General features: G+C 34.0%; 13 protein-coding genes and 1 non-coding gene across 14 annotated transcripts; 6 read left to right on the forward strand and 8 right to left on the reverse strand.

Moving 5' to 3' along the window:
• Nucleotides 1-170: 170 nt before the first annotated feature.
• NEPG_01055 (uncharacterized protein) lies at nt 171-2,915 on the reverse strand (the record flags this gene model as incomplete). The annotated part of the gene is made up of 1 exon (XM_013203429.1): nt 171-2,915. One exon carries the CDS (start codon nt 2,913-2,915, stop codon nt 171-173), a length of 2,745 nt encoding a protein of 914 aa, XP_013058883.1.
• Nucleotides 2,916-3,190: 275 nt separating this feature from the next.
• On the reverse strand, nt 3,191-4,666 carry NEPG_01056 (uncharacterized protein; the record flags this gene model as incomplete). The annotated part of the gene is made up of 1 exon (XM_013203430.1): nt 3,191-4,666. One exon carries the CDS (start codon nt 4,664-4,666, stop codon nt 3,464-3,466), a length of 1,203 nt encoding a protein of 400 aa, XP_013058884.1. The 3' UTR covers nt 3,191-3,463.
• A 532-nt stretch (nt 4,667-5,198) lies between these two features.
• On the reverse strand, nt 5,199-7,332 carry NEPG_01057 (heat shock protein 90; the record flags this gene model as incomplete). Its single annotated transcript, XM_013203431.1, has 1 exon — nt 5,199-7,332. The coding sequence occupies one exon, from the start codon at nt 7,330-7,332 to the stop codon at nt 5,206-5,208; it is 2,127 nt and encodes a 708-aa protein (XP_013058885.1). The 3' UTR covers nt 5,199-5,205.
• Nucleotides 7,333-7,525: 193 nt separating this feature from the next.
• NEPG_01058 (uncharacterized protein) lies at nt 7,526-8,338 on the reverse strand (the record flags this gene model as incomplete). Its single annotated transcript, XM_013203432.1, has 1 exon — nt 7,526-8,338. The coding sequence occupies one exon, from the start codon at nt 8,336-8,338 to the stop codon at nt 7,580-7,582; it is 759 nt and encodes a 252-aa protein (XP_013058886.1). The 3' UTR covers nt 7,526-7,579.
• A 19-nt stretch (nt 8,339-8,357) lies between these two features.
• On the forward strand, nt 8,358-10,447 carry NEPG_01059 (uncharacterized protein; the record flags this gene model as incomplete). Its single annotated transcript, XM_013203433.1, has 1 exon — nt 8,358-10,447. One exon carries the CDS (start codon nt 8,358-8,360, stop codon nt 10,425-10,427), a length of 2,070 nt encoding a protein of 689 aa, XP_013058887.1. The 3' UTR covers nt 10,428-10,447.
• A 24-nt stretch (nt 10,448-10,471) lies between these two features.
• NEPG_01060 (uncharacterized protein) lies at nt 10,472-11,670 on the reverse strand (the record flags this gene model as incomplete). The annotated part of the gene is made up of 1 exon (XM_013203434.1): nt 10,472-11,670. One exon carries the CDS (start codon nt 11,668-11,670, stop codon nt 10,486-10,488), a length of 1,185 nt encoding a protein of 394 aa, XP_013058888.1. The 3' UTR covers nt 10,472-10,485.
• A 34-nt stretch (nt 11,671-11,704) lies between these two features.
• On the forward strand, nt 11,705-13,002 carry NEPG_01061 (uncharacterized protein; the record flags this gene model as incomplete). The annotated part of the gene is made up of 1 exon (XM_013203435.1): nt 11,705-13,002. The coding sequence occupies one exon, from the start codon at nt 11,705-11,707 to the stop codon at nt 12,947-12,949; it is 1,245 nt and encodes a 414-aa protein (XP_013058889.1). The 3' UTR covers nt 12,950-13,002.
• A 247-nt stretch (nt 13,003-13,249) lies between these two features.
• On the reverse strand, nt 13,250-13,547 carry NEPG_01062 (uncharacterized protein; the record flags this gene model as incomplete). The annotated part of the gene is made up of 1 exon (XM_013203436.1): nt 13,250-13,547. One exon carries the CDS (start codon nt 13,545-13,547, stop codon nt 13,263-13,265), a length of 285 nt encoding a protein of 94 aa, XP_013058890.1. The 3' UTR covers nt 13,250-13,262.
• Nucleotides 13,548-13,977: 430 nt separating this feature from the next.
• On the reverse strand, nt 13,978-14,507 carry NEPG_01063 (uncharacterized protein; the record flags this gene model as incomplete). Its single annotated transcript, XM_013203437.1, has 1 exon — nt 13,978-14,507. One exon carries the CDS (start codon nt 14,505-14,507, stop codon nt 14,028-14,030), a length of 480 nt encoding a protein of 159 aa, XP_013058891.1. The 3' UTR covers nt 13,978-14,027.
• Nucleotides 14,508-14,889: 382 nt separating this feature from the next.
• On the reverse strand, nt 14,890-15,408 carry NEPG_01064 (uncharacterized protein; the record flags this gene model as incomplete). Its single annotated transcript, XM_013203438.1, has 1 exon — nt 14,890-15,408. The coding sequence occupies one exon, from the start codon at nt 15,406-15,408 to the stop codon at nt 14,890-14,892; it is 519 nt and encodes a 172-aa protein (XP_013058892.1).
• A 78-nt stretch (nt 15,409-15,486) lies between these two features.
• NEPG_02696 lies at nt 15,487-15,558 on the forward strand. Its single transcript has one exon. It is a non-coding gene; the product is annotated as a tRNA-Cys (tRNA).
• A 27-nt stretch (nt 15,559-15,585) lies between these two features.
• NEPG_01065 (DNA ligase) lies at nt 15,586-17,521 on the forward strand. Its single transcript, XM_013203439.1, has one exon. It carries the CDS (start codon nt 15,953-15,955, stop codon nt 17,450-17,452), a length of 1,500 nt encoding a protein of 499 aa, XP_013058893.1. The 5' UTR covers nt 15,586-15,952; the 3' UTR covers nt 17,453-17,521.
• A 400-nt stretch (nt 17,522-17,921) lies between these two features.
• Nucleotides 17,922-20,080, forward strand: NEPG_01066 (uncharacterized protein; the record flags this gene model as incomplete). The annotated part of the gene is made up of 1 exon (XM_013203440.1): nt 17,922-20,080. The coding sequence occupies one exon, from the start codon at nt 17,922-17,924 to the stop codon at nt 20,019-20,021; it is 2,100 nt and encodes a 699-aa protein (XP_013058894.1). The 3' UTR covers nt 20,022-20,080.
• An 826-nt stretch (nt 20,081-20,906) lies between these two features.
• On the forward strand, nt 20,907-21,098 carry NEPG_01067 (uncharacterized protein; the record flags this gene model as incomplete). Its single annotated transcript, XM_013203441.1, has 1 exon — nt 20,907-21,098. One exon carries the CDS (start codon nt 20,907-20,909, stop codon nt 21,096-21,098), a length of 192 nt encoding a protein of 63 aa, XP_013058895.1.
• Between the last annotated feature and the right edge of the window lie 455 nt (nt 21,099-21,553).

Genomic DNA, 21,553 nt, shown 5'->3' on the forward strand with positions numbered 1-21,553 from the left:
ATACAGAAATATACAGAAATATTAAATAAACATATAATAAGCCATAATTATATCTATATTAAAGAATATCTTATTATACAATACTATTTGTAATCCATTTCTACTATGATTTAACTGTATAATACAATAAAACAAGAAATATATAACATTATATAATAATCACTCTATATTTATATTAAAAACTGTGTGATATACGCTATAGTTTTAATATAGTACTTTGAGAATATTCCTGTAGACTCATTAAACTGTTTTACTATTTTTTTATACTTTTTCATACTCTTTCTGTCCTTCTTTATACGTAATTTATCTTTCTCCTTTAATAAAGCAGATATAATTAAATCGAAATTACACTTGTTTTCTTTTGCGTATGTGCACACATCTGGTATAAATTCGTAATTTATAAGGTTATACGTATATCTGACTAATTCAGATGAATAATTAGACCTTTTACATGCGGTTATAAACCACATGATATACAGGGTGTTTAATTCTTTATCATCCCTGCTGACATAACTCTCAAGAATATTCTGAATATTATTCACAGCACGTATACTACCTGATCTAAATATAAATTCTAATACTTCAGCAGATGATAATTTTCTTCTTAATAATATATCTAGTGATACTCTACGCCGTGATAATTTTAAGCTTATGTCCAAACAAGTTAATAATTGGTCTAATTCACCAGATTCTATTATACAGTCAAATACACCACACACTTGTAATAAACTAAATTCAGAGTTGGGTATATTTGTTAGTGTATATTCAATATCTGGATAATATTTAGAATAATTTAAATTACATATACAACTATTCAGCATGGACAGTCTTGTGTTTAAATCATCCAATGGAACACTTCCAAGTATATTTGAACTGAGCTGCACCAATGGATTATTCTCACTTAACTGATTTTTCTGTGAGTACAGCAGTATACACCTGAATATAAAAGATTTATATTCAACACTGTCAATTTTCCTGAGTATAAATAATTCACACACACTGCCAGAATAATTCTGTAAGAATGTATATATCTCATTTTTTGGTATATATTCACTATTCACTGACCTTAATGAAATTTGTCTTATTTTACTGGTTATGTGCTGATTAATCAAGTATCCAGTATAATTATTAATTTCATTATGGTCGGTTTTTATCTGATTTATCTGTTCTGATAATTTTTCTAAGAAAGATGATGATGGGTATAAAAGAGAGATATGCGTATGGCGTGGTTGTACATTTAAGCATATTCCATGTACAATATTATCATACGTATAAATTAACTCTATTTTACCAAATGCATCAGTTACATCATCCGATCGCTTTTTAAAGTCAAATTCTTTACACTGTACTTTCAGTGAAGAATTCTTTGTTAATGACATAAATGCATGCCTAACAGATTCTTCTATACTATACAAATTATTTTTATCTAATTTCTGTATAATATTCAATGGATTACTCCCAGCTGTATTTGTCACATTCCATGCACTTGTGTTTATTCCTGTTATTTCCTTTATAACTTGAAGAATATTTAGTACTCCACTCCTTAATTCTACTTTATTACCAACATAAGAAATCCTTTCATTATTTAAATAACACACAACTTTACTCCAGTCTAAATGCATTTCGTATGTAGTGGTATTTGTTGGCCTTGGGTATTTCTCAAAGAATTTCTTTATGTGGGCAGATAAAGTATTCCCCATATGCTTGGTGGTGTATTCATGCGTCTCAGGATCGTATGCTAAACAACAAAAAAGACCTAAAAGTGCTGATTCCACACAGTCACTGTAATACACATTCTTATTAACCTTGAATACTCCATTACTTAGCGTATATGCCTCTATACGAGTATATATGGGTAATTGACTAGATTCACAGAATGGGAATACCATATACTTATCCATTGTCTGTTTTATACTGTACAGTGGCATAATATATTTCAGTTCATTATCCAGTGACTCTATAGGCACAAATAATCTATCAAATACTTTATCTATCTTCCTTCTCTTATCACTTAATTGTTCTGGATCTCTCTCCATCTGATCACATAATAGTTCGTATACGGCATCTATAAATTCTATATATTCCTGTACATTATCAATATACTCAAAAATATACGATTCTATAAGGAACCCTATGCTGCTCATAAATATTCCAGTTTTAAATTCCTCTTTACTCCTGGGTTCTGAAGGAGTGCTGTTACTCCCTTCAGATGGACATACTCTATACCTACGAAAGAAGTTAATAATTTCAGTTACTTCACTCTGGTATACTCCAATTTTAACAATTTCCTGGTTTGAATCTATTACATCAATGCACATATCCGCATTAATGTACTCCTTTGTCTCTTTTTTATTTTTCAGTATAAGCCTTTTCTTATTATTACTGTAATCCACTGAAATACGCATATCCACACCTTCTGACAGGAGTAATAAACTGGCAAGGATATATTTTGTATACGGTTTAGTTGTATCTGATTTTAAAAATAGCGTAAATGCATTATCTCTTCCTGCTTCAATTGAAAGGTCTCCCACTGCAGATGGAAACATTTTAATAATTCTAGAGTGGTATTCCTGCGTGTATTTCTGATTTTCAGTGGGTTTAAATTTCAGTGGTATTCTGAATTTATCCGACCCAGGGAATCTTTCATATTTATAGAAGTGCATGAAGTTATTAGACTTGGCTTCTTTTTTTAAACTGTACTTTACCTTGATTTCGGGTGAAAATAACCGTTTATTATGCGTATATCCATCTGTATGATAAATATATCCACGTAATGGAGAGAGTGATCCTGATCCATTTATCAGGTACTTCGTATTAGATATAATTGGCGTTTCTTGTATTATTTTTATATCACTAACACCCAGTTTACCACATATTATCTGTACCATCAGTAAATTTAGCAGTATATTAAGCATTAACAGGCAAAATAAAAAAACTTTTTACATATAAACCAAAAAAACTGACAAAAGTATAATATATCTTGTACAGTGTATAATAAGTAATAGTATACGTGTAATAAGTAGTGTATATATAATATCTGAAGGTAAGTCTGAATTGGGTATATTTTTATTTATATTCATTCTGTAGGGGTTTAAATATTTTCTTAAATATAGAAATTCTAAAATAAATTAATAATAATATTTTATGTGAGCTATGCATGCTTTATTATAATAAAATGTAAGGCATAAATAATAAAAATATTTATAAATAATAATATTGACGTACTCACAAAGAATAACACTGCCTCCACCCAGATAATACAGTCTAAATACAGATATGCCCTTTATTATAATCATTATAGTATAAGGATGTACACATAGTCATAGTAGTATTAGACCATGTACTGAACTGTCCCCATAGTTATATGATTTGTTTGGTTATGTCCTAGTTTGCATATTGGTAGATCAGTCTCGAGCATACACACCCACATATAATCCGAATAACCCAAAATTCATTTTTATCTTCATATAATATTTAAATTATTCATAATTTTTTTTGCTTCATTAAGATATAAGAATATTATACTAAGAATAATCAGCATAACAACCATAAATATTGCCACAATTATTATAGTTTTAGAGCACAATCCTTTGATTGTAGTCTCTTCTATAGGTCTACCTATAATATCACAAATATCAGATTTTATTGATTTAAAATAGCTTTGAAGTACGTTATTTCTAATTTTATCAATATTAAAATCTTTATGGCCTAATACAACTTTGCACTTATCTAATAGCATTGGAGTATACTTAGTATCCCTAAAAACAATACTTTTCATATTCTTCAGTTGATTTAAGTGTGTCTTAATTGTATTTTTGTTCTTATCTTTATCTAAGCTAAATATATCATTCGTAGTAGGTATAATAGACATATTATATATTGTATAATATAACCACCCAATAGAAGTATATAATCTTTTATCTTTATCTTGAATACAAATTGAATTATAAATTAAATTATTTATAATGTAATGAGTAAAATTAAAAAAATCCGAATCTTTTGTTCTTGCGAGTAATTGCAATGAATAAATATCATCATTAGTTAGTCCTAAATCACATATATTTGATTGTTCTTCTCCATTCTCATCTGTTATTGTTAGATTATCGTCATGTTTCATTAGTATATTTAATGCATTCTGTAATCTAGAGCACTCTCCTAATTCAGTTAACTCACATAGTTTAACTATTGCATCTTTTGAAGTTATTTCTTCACCTAGTTCTGATATGCCTGCTTTCTCACGCAGTATATTAATGAAAGAATCATAGAAATTCTTTCTATTCATATATACTTGTGCCATGATACTATGATTATTACTTATTAATTTATAAAATGCCTCTTTTTTACTTTTACTGTTTAATGTATTTGCTTCTTCTTCAATCATATCTATAATTTCATATGTTTGAGTTATAGAGTCATTGATTTCTGATATAGCAGTATCTTCTTTATAATCACGGTTAATATTTCTACTATATATTTGTGCATAAAATATATTATATGCCAAATTGGTCAGTGGTTCTGGTAAATCTTTAAATATTTTAGTTTTTCTGTTATTATCTGTTATTATTTTATATATTTTTTGCATATCACCATCTTCTATTTCTCCTTTTTTGTCACTGAATTCTTTCTGTAATTCTATTCTTAATTCTTCATCAATATATCCTACCATAAAAATAAAATATTTTTCATATTTATCGTATCCGAACAAATTAGGATAAATTAAAATATTTTATCTGAAGGTAAGTCTGAATTGGGTATGTTCATTATTAAATGCATTCTGTAGGGGCTAAAATATTTCCTTAAATATAGAAGTTCTAAAATATAATATGCTATGTGTAATAAGTAATATACTGTGTTGTGTGTAATATTTTATGTACAATGTGTAATAAGTAATATACTGTGCTATGTGTAATAAATAATATACTGTGTTGTATATAATAAGTATTGTGCTATGTGTAATATATACTGTGCTATATGTAATAAGTAATATACTGTGTTGTGTGTAATATATCTTGTGCTATGTATAATAAGTAATATACTGTGTTGTATATATAATATAATGTATGCTATGTGTAATAAGTAATATTTTATGTACAATGTGTAATAAGTGGTGTATATTTTATGTACTATGTGTAATAAGTATTGTACTATGTGTAATAAGTAATATAATATAATATGTTATGTGTAATAAGTTATGTTATATTTATTTTAGATCATTCCCATGCTAATGTATCCAAATATTTTCTTACTGAACTCAGCCACATTTGCGATCGGGAATCCATTCCCAAGCAGGGATGATTCATAAATAAGAGACACCGTGGAGTTAAACTTCTCTTTCTGATCGGCTTCTAATAATTTCTTAAGCCCAGAGATAATATTATGCGATGGGTTAATCTCCAACACTTTCTTGGTGAGGTACCCAGACGCGAATAAGGGATTACCAGTCGATCCTGGCTGTGACCGTATGATATGCTCCATGGCAGCAGAATAACTGTGCTTAGCACTGGACACGAAGCACGGTAAAGTACCAAGGTTATTTGAAACAGTGACCTTCTCAATCTTATCACCCAGGACGGTCTTCATATTAGTAAGGACGTCCTTGTACTCCTCCTCTAAGTCTTTAACATCATCGTTCTGATCGGGTAACTCTAACCCCTCAGAAGTGATCCTCTGGAAGGGGAGGTCCTCATACTTCGTGAGTGACTGGATGATAAACTCATCGATCGGATCGTACATGAAGACAACTTCATAATTAGCCATCTTCTCAAGGGCCGGGTTTGTCTTCACTTCTTGTTCGCTCACTCCTGTCAGGATGTAAATCTGCTTCTGGTTCTCAGGCTTTCTACTGAGGTACTCATCAAATGAGACCAGATCCTCACTCTTTGATGTCTTATACCTTAACAGCTTGGCTAATTTAGTGGACACGTTAGAACTGTCTTGGTACACGCCCATCTTTAATGAACCACTGCAGTTATTGTAGAACTTGATGTAATTCTCCTTATCAGAGGCTAAGTCATTCAGCATATCAAGGACTTTCTTGGTGACGACTCTTTTGATTAAGTTCATCACAGACTTACCCTGCACGATCTCTCTGGATACGTTGATCGGGATATCTTTAGAGCTAATCACACCGTGCACGAATCCCATCCACTCAGGGATTGCCTCTGATAAGTCATTGCTTACAAGTACGTTCTGTACGTACAGTTTAATATTACACGGGGCCTTCTTACCACCCTCGAACATGTTGAAGGGCTGTCTGTTCTGTACGAACAGGAGTACTTGCATGTCAAATTCACTGCCTTCAATGAATGAGTGACTGACTGTAAAGTGCTTCTCCCAGTCATTTGTGAGTGCCTTATAGAAGTCCTCGTACTCCTTCTCAGTGATGGTTTCCTCCTTTGGGTTTCTAGCCCACAGGGGTTGTTGTGTGTTAAGCTTCTTGTACTCCTCTTCAAAGTAGGTTTCTTCATCGTCCTTCTCCTCAGGGGCATCTTCAACTGCATCTTCATCTTTCTGGTCATCCTTCTCCTCTTCTACTGGTTTAGCCACCTTCCTCTTCTTCTCTGCAAGGACAAACAAGTAGATGGGGTAATTAACAAAGGACGAGTGCACTTTTACTATATTCTCAAGTGCTTTCTCTTCTAAGTACGACTTGCACTGCTCAGATACGTGTAAAATAACTGATGTACCCTGTGGATGGTCTCCCTTGTATGGGGCAATTACAAATCCACCAGGACCTCTGCTGCTCCAAATGTACGGCGCATTGTCGTCCTTCCTGGAGATGACATCGACCTGATCAGCTACTAAAAAGGCAGAGTAGAATCCAAGACCAAACTGTCCAATTAGTGCATCAAGTGACTGTCCTGCACCAGTCCCCTCCTGAATCTTCTTTCTAAACTCTTTTGTTCCACTGGATGCAATACTCCCTAAGTAATTAACCATGTCTGCCTTACTCATACCTATCCCATTATCAATAATAGTGATCGTATTGTTCTGCTTGTTTGGTACTATCTTTATACTGAGCTCCTCATCAATGTTCTTGTATACGTCATAAGTAACCTTCTTTCTCTTGTCATTGGCATCGGATGCATTTGAGATGAGCTCCCTTAAGAAGTAATCTTTACTGGAGTAGACTGAGTTAATCAGAATACTGAGTAAATTGTCCATCTGGGCATCGAATGAGTGGGTCTCTCCCTCTGAGACACCGACTACGGTCTCATCGAGTGTGACTTTCTCATTCTGTGGGTTTGTCTTACTGTGCTCTCTTCTTACTTCTTCAAATGCTTGCTGTGTTTCTTGGTCTAATTCTGGCTTGTTGTTCATTGCTTCTTGCATATTTTATAAAAAATACTTTTTTATTTATACTTTTTTAATTCTGGAAATTTCTTTTTCTGTCAAAAATATTCCAGAAAATTTTTAACAAATTTTTAACAAATTACCGTTAAATTACCACTTTAATTAATAAAAATTTTCAATAACAAAGAATTATAAATGATTATGTAATAATTCATGATTAAATTTAATTAAATATACGCTTGCATTTTATTATATAAGTATATATACTATATGTAATAAATTATATTCATTTTTCAGGTATAACTGAAATTACGTTAGACATGAAAATATTTAAAACACAAATATTTTCGCTGTATGGCACTCTCCACACAGACGGCGACTTAAGCAGTACAATTGAGTCCTTTTCTAATTTATACTTCTGTAAGACAGAAGGGCATACAGCACAGACCATCTCGTCCACTCCATCTGTTATAACCCGATATAACCCGGTTTTATCTGATGCACTGTGTCTTATTATATACCCCAGGACTATCCCGGCCATTTTCAATTTTTGACTATTTCTTATTACACATAGTGTAATATATTCTTGGTTTGGATTTCTTTGTTTTATTATGTTTAATTTTGCTTCTACACTTATTATTGGTGATTGTGTACAAAGAAATGACTCGTTTGAATGGTCATTATTTATTACACAGTGTTTTATATGTTCTGGTCCATTTTTTAATTTTTTAGTTTTATTCTCTTTTAAATTTTTGTCCTCATCAGAGGATAATTCAATTTCTCCTGTAAAAAATTCATCAGAATTAACGGAATTTTCCTTTTCGGGTAATTTCTTTAAATTACAGTTATTTTCAGGGTTATTTTCAATATTTTCATTAATTTTCCTTTTATTCTCAATATTTCTACTGTTAAAATACTCAGAAATCCTCGCATCAAACCCATCCTCATAATTATCCTGGTTTTTAAGGTTTTCTCCAGTATTTCCGTTATTTCCGTTATTTTCCTCATTTGGACTCTTTAAATATTCCAGAATATCTTTAAACATTTAAAAATTTAAAATTTTTATGTACAGTGAAAATATAAAAGGATACACAATTACCACAAAATATGAATTATACGAGCCACAGAGGCAATCAATAAGAACAATCCTTAACTGCCTTGAAGAGGGCGTGTCCGGTATGATCGAAAGTCCGACCGGGACAGGAAAGACTTTAAGCATTTTAGAATCGGTCGTAGCATGGATTAACAAGAACAAGCAAAATAAAGAAGTAAAAGTGTACGTCACCACAAGAACCATAAAACAAGCCCAGCAATTAATCGAGTACTTCAAGACCATAAGGCATGCACCTAAAATGAGTCTACTAGCATCACGAGCCCATTTATGCTTGAACCCAGAAGTGCGTACAGCAGGGAACTTAGACAGTGCCTGTAAGAATAAGAATAAAGATATAAATTCCAAGAATAAGTGCAAGTATTACAGTATAGATAAAGAATCACGGACATCATCCATGGAGAACTCCCTGCCGACCGTGTTCTCAATTGAAGATTTAATACAATCAGGGTCTGAGTGCAGTACGTGTCCGTATTATTACACTAAGGACATGCAGGATAAGTCTACGATCGTATTTGCACCGTATAATTACATTATAAACAAGAGCATAGTAAAAGCCATGGGCATAGACTTAAACGGCAGTATAATAATAGTGGATGAAGCACATAATTTAGATGACATATGCAGATCAAGTGGTTCTGTGGACATAGAGCGTATTATACTGGACGGGATACTTACTAAATTAACCACAGAGACAGTTAATGCGTCCATTGAAGTACCAGAAGTATTCACGTGTATTAGTATAATTAAAGGGATAAGGGAGTATTTTGATGGGGTACCTGACTTATTAAGTGAAGTACCACAGGACATGAAGATTTACGATGTAAATGGGAAGCAAGAACTTTCCATTCCACAGAAGTGTATTTTATCAGAGTTAAGTAAGCTAGGGATTACACCGGAGAGTGTAGATAAAGTATTCTCAGATATAAATGGACTAATTAGGAATTCTGTGTTAGATGAGTTCATGGAGAGGTGGTTAGTCCAGCTAGAGACTGTCTTTAAGTTAATTTTATCTGATGGTAAGCAGAGGGATTATGGCATGGTTATATCTGAGGATAAAGTATCCTTTATACTACTACGGGCAGCTGTCCAATTTGATCCTATTTATAAGATGGCTCGGTCGGTGATACTTTTATCAGGGACTCTTCAACCGTTCCCTGAGTTAGTTAATGAGTTAACGTATAATTCAGGTTCATTTAAGTATTTCTTATCTGCTGGTCATGTTATATCTGATAGTCAGTTATATACACGCACTGTAGGGCAGTATAATGGGCATACGCTTACGGGTACGTATAAGGAGACCAAGAACCCTGTTTATTTCCAGACTATTTCCAGGGTGATCACTGATATAGCGCACTCATTAGAGCGTGTAGGGGGTGTCTTATGCTTTGTACCTAATTATAACACGATTACACTGTTAAAATCAAAATTAGAGAAGCAGTTATTACTATATACGGAAAGTACGGATAACGGCATTTTTGAGGATAATTTACGGAAGTACCGGAGCAAGTGCTTAAACGGGAAGTGTGTATTTTTATGTGTATTCCGTGGCAAGGCCAGTGAGGGGATTAATTTCAAGGACCATGAGTCCCGTGCTGTTGTATTAGTGGGTATCCCGTATCCTAATATACGGAACCACGGTATTATCCTTAAGAAGCAGTATAACAATCAGTATATGAACGGGTCTGGGAGCAAGTGGTACGACCAACAAGCGTTTAGGGCTGTAAATCAAGCCTTAGGCCGGTGCATTAGGCACAAGAACGACTGGGGTTCTATTTTTATGATTGACTCACGGTACGGTTCAGCCGTTAAATCTTCGAAAATTTCTGAGTGGGCTGTTTCTAACTTTAATAATCTGATCGGCCCGGGGATGCTTCAGGAGGAGTACCTCCCATTTATTAAGCAGCAAAAGAGAACTGAGTATGAAGAGAATTACTCTAAAAATTCAAAAGCAGAACCTGAAAATATTTCCAAAAAAAGAAATTTCCCAGGAAATGATTTAAAACGGTTTTTTAACAGATAAATTAAACAAAAATAACCTGAATTTCAACTTAAATATTTATTATAACCCAAATTTACACTCATTCCTGCAAGTCCGACCCAACCCCAGGAATCCTTTCTTGCTCTACATCTACACTGTCGACCGTATCCAGTGCCCCCTCCTCAGCAGTCGGTCTCGGCCTAATCCAGAACTTAACCGTATTATCAACAGAACTCGTTGCGAGCGTATGCCCGATCGGGTGGAAGTCCATTGACCAAATAGTCTTCTGGTGGGCATCCGGGATCACCCTTACAGGGTACTCATTATGCTTCTGCCAGATATAAACAGACCCCTCACCACCCCCAGATACGAATAAGCTGTCTAAGCACGGGTGTACGCACAGGGCAGTTGCCTCCTTTTGGTGTCCCTTATGCGTGAACTCCTCCTTCATTGCCCTAAGGTTAAACATCTTAATCACCTGGTCCTTGCCCCCTGTGAGTATACACTCGCCATCATTTGTCCATTTCAGGCAGAGCACCGTGTTCTTGTGTATGTGCAGGGTCGTTATTTCCTTACCCCTGGGATCCCACAGCTTCACTAAATTATCCTTACCACCACTTGCTATTAGTGCGTGTCTCTTATGCCACTGTCCCACGCGCACGTCCCACCCGTGCCCAGAAAGGCTTCTCTCCTCCTTGGCCGTCTGGAAGTCAAACACTTTAATGGTCCCATCATCAGATGCCGTGCAGAACTTGTTCCCTCTGGGTGCAAAACTTATATCCCGGACTGCTTCCTTATGCGCCTCAATCAACTGCAAGTTATTCATCGATGGCTGCCAATACTTCACAACCCCAATCTGGTCGCCTGATAATAAATAGTCCCCATGCGGTGTCCAGCACATTGACCTGAGCGCACTATCATGCGCCTGTAAGATAGTCTCAAAATTAAAGCTGAACCCATTCCATAACGTAAATTCACCCGTGGCTGCTCCTGATATGAGCCTCCTCCCATTCGGTGCGTACCTTATGGTGTTAATTGGCGTCCGTATTTTATTTATGCTGGTGTGTGCTAAATTTACCGTTAAACTATTAGAGAGCGAGCACGCCCCAGTCACTGGCGGTACATAAATAGAGTATAACGGATGTTTCTGTACAGAACCAAACCGACCCTCTAATTTATATTTAAGGAGTGGTCCATTATAATCTACATTCCTCCTTGCGATTGCTTTCCTCATCCTCTTCCCGTCGTAGACAATTCTTTGTCCTCTCCCTTCATCCTCGTCCATAAATTTAAATTTATGTTGGGAGTGAAAATTTTATATGACACTGAAGAAGCAGAAGCAAGAAATCCAGCAGGGGAGAGAGATAAAATTATTATATGATAAGAACAAGAGCAAGTACGGGATACTTGATACGACCAAGACGGGTGTGATTATATCTGATGGTGTAGTTACGACTGATGAAATAATGGCATCTGTGGATATAGGCAGTAAAGAGCGTGTGTATAAGTTACGGATGGGTGATGGTCCGTATACTGTTAGGTATTCTATAAGTGGTGATACTGTTATGTATATGGGCCAGGAGGGGGTTACGTCCATAAATACGATCGGGTTATCAATAAATGCGGAGCGGTCTCTTAGTGATAAGGTGTATGACGGCACGTTCCTTCACAGTGGTTCATTTTATGCGCTTGCTCAGTCGCAGGCTGTGTACGTATATGATAAAATGGGTGTGGAATTGCATGTTATAAGAGGTGCCCGTGGTGTTCGCAGCTTAAAGTTCTTACAGGACCACTTCCTGCTTGCGACTGTTTCTGATAATGGGTACTTACGGTATCAAGACACCACGATCGGGAAGTGCGTATCTGAGATAAAAACCAAGGAGCGGGATTCTTCATTAGAAGCCGACCGGACAAATGGGGTTGTATACTTAACTGGTCAATCCGGGACTGTTTCATTATGGTCACCTCGGTCGCCGGAGTATTTATCGAAGGTTCTATGCCACCGATCGAGAGTACGCCACTGTAAAGTATCTGATGATGGGTGCATGCTGTATACTGGGTCCAAGAACGAGGTTAAGACGTGGGACATACGGAACATGTTCAAGCCCATTCAAGAGATGACTCTGCCCGGGCTAGTCCGGGAGATGAGCATAAGCCAGACGGGCAAGCTTGCGGTGAGTCAGCGATCGGGTGTTATAGTGTACAATAAGCACTTACACCCAGAAGTACAGCACAGTATGGGGCGTGATACTGCCCACTCACTTACGTTCATGCCGTATGAGGACATTTTAACGATCGGGAGCACTTCGGGTGTAGAGAATATTATTGTACCCGGGTCTGGCAGGACGGTGTACCGGCGGCATGAGAACCCGAACCTGTCCCGGAAGGAGAAGAGGAATTCAGAAGTCAGAAGGATCCTTGAGAAGATCCCTGCTGATTTAATATCCTTAGAGAACGATATTGGCTCAGAGGCCAAGGACTTATTTGAAGAGGAGATCGTGCCGATGAAGCATGAAACCCCAGCAGGCAAAGTAAGGAGACTTATGAAGTTAAACTACGGCTGATGCGCAGAACATAATAGCAATAGAGTAATAAATAATAAATAATAGCAATAGAGTAATAAATAGTATAATTTATCAGAGCATAACTTATTACACAGTGCACATAACTTAGTACACAGTGCATAAAACTTATTAGTGATAGAGTAATAAATAGTATAACTTATCAGAGCATAACTTATCATAACTTATTAGTAATAGTGTAATAAATAATACATTATAACTTATCAATATATAACATACACTGTGTAATAAATAGTATAACTTATTATGTACTGTGTATATATTATTATATAATATGCACTGTGTAATAAATAATTTAATATGGAATAGTTAAGAAGTCAACTACCTTCCTGAATGTATTCTCTAAGTAAGTCTCTTCATAACCCTTATCTTTATGCTGCTCTTCTTCCTCCCCACATAAACCAGCCTTTCTACTCGTATCTATACTAGTTATCACTGTTAGTATACGGCACAGTATATTTAGTATAATTAGTGCAATAATAATAGTAATAAGTAATAGAACTATCTTACCCAGTTGTACTACTGTAATTAGCATATTATTATGTACTTGTGGTATATCTACTGGTACAGCCATATCCATAATATAAAATATAAAATATAGTACATATAATATAAAATATAAAATATAGTACACATAGTATAATAAATGATATACTAAATATATATAAAATAAGTATAAGATATAGTACATATAGTATAGTAAATGATAAATAGTACACTATGTGTAATATATTATGTATAGATCAATTATATAATAGTTTAATATATTATGTATAGATCAATTATATAATACACTATGTGTAATAATTAATATATGGTATGCTATCTATACTAAATTATATCTATATGTAATAGATTATATAATACACTATGTGTAATAATTAATATATGGTATGCTATATGTGATAAGTCTTATACTATATTATATTTATTATATATTATACTATGTATTAATAATACTATATATTATACTATGTATAATAATTATTATTTATATTTATGTATTGTGTAATAAATTATACTTTGTTTTTATAACCCGAATTAACCCTATTTTAAACCATTAAATATCCCTCTCTTCTGGTCCAGCAGGCGGTTTATACATAGCCATATGCGCAATACACAGAATAATTGCTAAAGTCGCTGTAAAGAATAAAGAAACAAGTGAATTCGGCATAAATATAAAGAATACCACAGGAACCCCAACGGCCACACAATATATATGAAGCTTTGTGTAATTAGTTCCAAGAATTCTTACACAATCATCACTATTTTCTGTCGTAGCATAAAATAAATAAAAACAAATCCCTGCAGGAATAATTAAAATCAGGTGAAACACCAAAAACAAGCATAAAAACAAACAGAATATAAGGATATAATTACCACACATTGTGTAATAATTAATGATAATTCTGGACTTAACTTCTTCTAAATTTGCAGGTAAATTTGCCACTTCATGATTTAAGAACTCTTTCAACGGGAGTCTTTTATCTATTCTCTCTCTGACGTAAAAGCCAATTTCATTATATAACTTATTCTCCATTGTGTAATAAATAAAAAACAATTTATAAAAAAATAAAAAAACAAAATAAAATAAACAAAATAAAATAAAACACTGTATTATATAATATACTATGTGTAATAAGTAATAAAGAATGTGTAATAAGTAGTAAAGAATGTGTAATAAGTAATATATAATATATTATATGCTATACTATGTGTAATAAGTAATAAAGAATGTGTAATAAGTAATATACTGTACGCCTATTAATTAGCATATAATGTATAATAAGTAATATACTGTACGCCTATTAATTAGTATATAATGTGTAATAAGTAATATACTGTACGCCTATTAATTAGTATATAATGTGTAATAAATCTTATATTATATTTATTATTTATTATTTATTGTGTAATAAATCTTATTCTTTATTGTACATAACCTCAGATAAATTCCGTATTAAAATATCCTTCCAAAAGGACCTGTCTAATATTTCTTCTCCCTTATTGTCCTCTTTAAATAAAATATCCCTTATAAAATAATAATTATTCATGAACCCTTCTGTTACACTATTAGTAATAGTATAATTAACCTTATTATCAGACGTATTACTATTACATACTAAATAGTGCAGAACCCGGTACTTATTCTGCCTGTTATAATAAATAAACCGGAATAACTTAGGGACTGAATCTGTTTTATCTATTACTACATCAAATTTTGACTCATGGAATATATCTGACGTACTTGTGTACACCTTACCATCAATAACAGGGGTCTCTAACCCATCAATAATGAATAATTCACCAGAAACAGGAGAAATCCTGGAAATATTCTCAAAATTAATAAATGACAGTTTTAGATCTATTTTATGGAATAATTCAAGTACAGAAGATGTGCTCAGAGGAGATTTACTCTTCGCTAGCTTAAACACTCGCATAAAAAATAAATTTTTATTTCTATTTATATACTTATAGATACCCCATGAATAAGTAATATATTTGAATTTGTATAATGAGGGCTTGTAGCTCAGTGGTAGAGCATTCGACTGCAGATCGGATTGTCCCGGGTTCAAATCCCGGCGAGCCCTTTTTAAATTTTTTATGCAAGAAACATGGGCACACACAGCTCTCTGCTTTGACACACTCTCCGGGATATCCTCAAGGAAGGAGATAATTAAAAGACTCTCCCTGTACTACAGTGCTTTAAATATGACCGAATTAATTGAGTCTGTTTACCTCTCAATTGCCAGAATTTCCAGCGAGTCAAATGGCGTGGAAATGAACATTGGTGAAAATATTTTATTGAAGGCGCTGAGTAAATTTAGTTCCCTGTCAGTTGAAAATTTAAAAAAAAAATAGAAAGAAAAAGGAGATATTTCTTCTGTTATAACGGTAAAAAACAGACCAAAATTATTCTTTATTAGGAAAAATCAGGTTCTTTATTTATCTGAAGTATTTTCGTGTTTAAAGGGTCTTTCAGAGATGACTGGGAAGGACTCTACAGCACAGAAAGTGCAAAAAATAGCAGAATTGCTTACACGGTGCAGTGTAGATGAAGAGATCAAGTATATTATACGGATTATTGATGGGAAGATGAAAATCGGGTTATCCACACAGAGTATTTTATGCGGGCTGGGGCTTTCATTTAAGGAGCGGTTTGGTTTGAAAAATAGTGAAAAAACCGTTATTTTTGATTCTGAAAATGGAAAAATTCAAACAGAAAATAATTTATGCAGTAATCAGATTGAATGGACAGATGATGAAAATAAAGTAATGGAGGATATAAAAGAAGCATATGCTCAATTGCCTTCATTTGAGAAAATCATAAAAAATGTATTTTCTAACGGAATTTCATCTCTCTCCTCGGATTTAATCACTCCCGGGTATCCTTTAAGACCGATGCTGGCGATTCCTGAGAAGAGTCCAGAAACTGTCTCTGCTAGGTTTAAAAGTGAATATTTAGTGGAGTATAAGTACGATGGAGAAAGAGTCCAAGCACACTACTTCAACGGAAAAATAGAATTATTCAGCAGGGGATTAGAATCTACAACGGAAAGGTTTAACCAATTAATTGACTCACTGAAGAAATCGAATAAAACCGGCGAGAGTTTTATAATTGATGCAGAAGTAGTTGCGTACTGCAGGGATACGCAGAAGATCCTTTCATTCCAGACACTATCCAACAGGAAAAGGAAATTTACAGAATCAAATGCGGGTAAGTCTGAGAGTGACATTGCCTTGTTTATATTTGATATTCTGTACTTGGGAAGGCCTCTTAATAAGATGAGTATACGGGAGAGGAAGAAGATTCTGAATGAATCCTTTACTCAGATAAAAGGAGAAATATTCATTGCAGAGAGTTTTATGTTCTGCACCAACGACTTAGAAAGGTTGAACAAGATATTTTCCGACTCACTGGCCAGTGGGTGTGAAGGGGTTATGGTAAAGTCAGCTGACGAGACAGATTCTGGGTACGAGCCATCTAAAAGGAGTCAGAAATGGGTTAAGCTCAAGTCAGACTATATCACTGGGTTATTTGAGACTCTTGATTTATTGGTTATAGGTGGATACACTGGAAAAGGTAAGCGAACGGGCGTATACGGCGGATTTCTACTTGGGTGCCTAAATGAAAATGGCGTAGTAGAAACAATCACAAAGATAGGCACGGGGTTCAGTGAGGCAGTGCTTGAAGATCTGAGTAAGGAGCTTAAATCATGCATTACAACAGAAGCACAGACAGAGATAAGCATACAGAACACACCTGACGTATGGTTTAAACCAGTCACTGTATGGGAAGTGGCTGCCGCAGGATTTTCTGTATCCTCTGAGTATACGGCTGGAATGGGTGCATTTGACCTTCCGGATGGCAAGGGAATTTCTTTGAGATTTCCTCGGTTTATTAGGCAAAGGGATGACAAAGCAGCGGACAGTTCCACGTCAAGTGAGCAGCTCCTTCATTTATTCAGGGCATCCCAGCAGTGAATTTTCAGTTATTTTTACTTATAGTAGTACTATTAGTGAAGACTTAATGAGGTAGGAGTAATAAATTCTGGTTAACTTTATTTTTATTTTAATTGTAAACTTATAACTCTATATGCATTAAGTATTTAATTATAACAGTACGATTACTTTATAGTAAATGTGTAATAAATTCGGTCTAATTTTATGATTAAAATAACAGTAAATGAGTAAATTATTTACTACTTAATGTATAGTATTTAATGAGTAAGCAGAAGTACACTATTTATTATACATTGTGTAATATTTAATAGGTGCATAGAAATAAATAAATTATCATTACTATTTAACCATTGTGTAATATTTAAACATAATAAACTGATTTGTTATAATGCATTACTTTTTATATATTGTGTTTTAAGTTCACTGCTTTTCTTGTTGTATTTATTGTATTTTTGTTTTCTTATTATATGCATTTTGTTTTGCAAAATTAATGCATCGTATGAGTTCACTCGGAGCAGCAGCACCTCCAAATACCGATGAAATAATACCAGAAATCAAAGCACTGGAGTATACATACACTAGGTCTACATTTACATCAGCACCGACTAAAAGAGCGGATTTGAAAAAGACAAAGATTCCTTTTATTATATCTACTACAATCCTTCCTGTGAATGAGCAGCCTGTTAAAAGAGTTGAGGTGATACCTCGGTGTAAGGACTGCAGGGCGTACTTAAATACATACAGTGAGGTAATACCACCTGGTTATAAATGGAGATGTTCTATATGCAGAGTAGTTAACGACTCACCTTCTCCATTGCATTCATACGGTGGGTCACTTCGTGTATTTAGTCCATCTGAGAATACAGAGAATAACAAGAGGGTGAGTACCAATCCTATTCTTACAGAGAGTATTTTAGAATTTGTCTCACCCTCAGAGAGGAACACTCCTCCACCGGCATCTTTAATGTTTTTGGTGGAGTGTACGTCTGAGACAATTGAAAAGGGGATATTTAGTGCAGTGTTGCATCAGATAAGTGAATCGCTTGATTATTTAAATGATCCTCACGAGCGGGCAACTATTACAATTATACTTATTTCTTCTGTTGTAGAATTAGTCAGACTGAATCAGCCAGATCTTATTGTAGATAGAATTAATGAAGTGGAGGGGGCTTTACCTATGCTAATGGACACAGAATACACAGCTAGAATAAAAGACATAAAAAAGGATATTTTAAGTAAAATGTCTAAGATAGAAGAGTATGCACTGCAGTGTGTGCGTGAGCCTGGAAACAACTTCGGGCTGGCATTAAAGCTAGTGAAGCACTTATCGCATAGAAGAGCAGAAGTATTTGCATTTTTATCTACTCCCCCTTCTTTAAAGTCTGGTGCTATTATCAAACCTTCACTCAGTCTAAGACCGTGTATGAGCTTTTATGAGCACATGGCGAATTCACTGGTTGAGTCTAATGTTTCTGTGAATATATACGTACTTACCTCAAAGACTGTTGAAATACCTGCTCTTCTTCCGCTGGTTGAGAAGACTGGTGGGTACATTAAATACTACCCTGCATATATAGGCCATTACACACAGGATAAGGACGCACTGCGCTTAGACTTAATGCAGCACCTATCGCTAGACAATGGAAATAATGCGTACTGCAGGGTGCGCGTTTCAAACGAAGTAGCCATAAAGAAATACTGGGGGGTAGATGTGCAAAATGACGGACTCATTAGATTATCTAGGCTGTCTCGTGGTAAGACTATATCCTTTGAAATAGATTATGAAGATGATTTGGTTTTGGAGGGGCTGACTGTCCAGATAGCTACAATTTATACGAATGTTATTGGTGAGCGGATTGTGCGTATTTTAAATTTTACAATTGGACTCGGGCCCACAGCGATTGATATCTTGGGGCTGGTTCATGGAATAACTTTAAAGGCTCTCGATGCAGAAGTTGCACAGCGGGGCATGGGCATAAAAACAGTTCTGAAAATGTCAAGTGAAGTGACGGAATGTACCGGTTTAATGGGGACTATGTCAGTGTTCCCCAATTTAATACACGGTCTAATTAAGAATAAGGTATTTAAGAATGTATCTTCTGATTTAAGAGGTATAACGTACTGGGCATTAATTGACGAACCAATGAAAACAGTAGATGCTATAATATATCCCACACTTGTCCGGCTAGATACAGATGTAAATGAATCTGAAAGTGACGAGGTTATACTTCCCTCGCCCATGCGCCTCTCTGGCAATATGGTTGGTGCGGAGGGCGTTTACTATCTTGACTGTGGTATAATTGCGTATGTGTTTATAGGAAATAACTCTTCCTGCAATTTATTTGAAGGCATACAGGGCAGAGCATCCATTAACCCACAGGACAAGAAATATGAAAAAATACGGAATATAATGGATTATATGGTAGATGGTAGAATATCTGATCCTGTGGTCTATATTGTACAGCAAGGTGGCCATTCGTTCCTTTTAGAGGGTTTACAGTCTATGCTTTTAGACGACGGTGCATCCCCTGTATCTGCTTCGTATCAGGAATACTATAATAGATTTGTAGCAAAAGAGTATTTAAAATAATCTGTTATAATAAATAGTATAATACTGTTACTTACTGGTTTATTTACTCAGCGGCCCAAATTATCCTAAATCCAAAATTTGCTTGGCAATTCAGTCACTGCAATAAAGAATGTTTTTATTAGAATTTTTTCACTTTCAGATTTTATTATTAAATGCAAAGCCTATACAGAAATATTCCTACTTAAACACCTTTATTTTTATTTTAAATAATTTACATATAACCAGAAAATTAAGACGAATAAGATGTTCTTATGTATAACACACTAAATATAACAGACACTGTAATATATAAAGTATATAAAGTAGATTATTTATAATTTCTAGTAGCTGGTTTCTTTCTCTTTCTTGTAAATGTGTGCACTTAAGTTGTTTTCTTGTGAAAGGCATTCTTAAATTTGACCTTTATTTAATTCGTATACGTATTTATAGACCGTATAATCAATTTAATTTATGTTGGCGTATTCGGGTTAACAACAATTTCTTATTTAATTTGTGCTACACAATGCTGGTCTTAGCATACAACAATATTTATTCCCTATAATTACTTACAAAAACAAACGAGTAGACCAATAGTGATTTTATTGAGTTTTTAATAATTCCAATATATGCTTCAATACATACCATAGGAAATGAATAAAATTCAGTACTTTATTTTTCTATATATAATTTATATACTACAGTATATGTCTATATATGAAAATAAAATAGACATAGAAGAATATGAAAAAGAAAGCATAGATAAGATTAAGAATACTTGAATGAACTGAAGAGAGCAAAAAATAATTTAGTTTTATTTATAGTCAAGGGAGCTAAAATATATAATGATGTAAAGAATTATAAGAACTGAATGCTATCAAATTTAAAACTAACGTAATTGAGAATTACATGTCCCCCATAAAGTCACTTATTTCAATTATTAGAGGAAAATCTAGTCGTACAACTAATGAGGAAGTAATTGCAGATTTCTGGAGTACTAACAATTTATCTATTATACTAATAACTATAGCTATTTCTATAATTATTCTTAGTATATTCGGGTTATACCAAAATGAGATAAAACCACTAATGAACAATTAAACATTCATTATTTTAACAATACCACTGCATTAAACTATAATGCTTATATAAGCATAGTCTGAGAAGAGTAGTCCAGTAATTAAAGTAACAATTCAATATTCTTCTTTATTTTATTTTAGAATTTCTATATTTAAATTTGTTTGTTCTTATACAAAGGATAGACTTATTTTAATTTTTTATTATTCTTGCCATATAAAACTTTAAACATTTACATATTATAGCACTAGATGACTTCGCATAGATATGTGTCTGGTACCTACACTAGATATAGTTCATCATATGATAGAAACCATTAGTTAATTCTTTAAAAGGCACATTAAGACACTTTAATGAGATTTGAATACGCCTTTATATACACCGCATGTTTAATTTAATTCATATTAACTTGTTTATGTAATCATTCAGATAACTCATGTATTACTATATTTGTACTAGTCTTGCCATACAGCATAAAA

This window comes from Nematocida parisii (genome assembly GCF_000250985.1).
Source record: "Nematocida parisii ERTm1 unplaced genomic scaffold supercont1.2, whole genome shotgun sequence".
In the NCBI taxonomy this organism is placed as follows: Eukaryota; Fungi; Microsporidia; genus Nematocida; species Nematocida parisii.

What these genes read in the sequence shown, in the direction of transcription:
- NEPG_01065 (XM_013203439.1), top strand. Translation starts at nt 15,953, where the DNA reads ATGACTGGGAAGGACTCTACAGCACAGAAAGTGCAAAAAATAGCAGAA.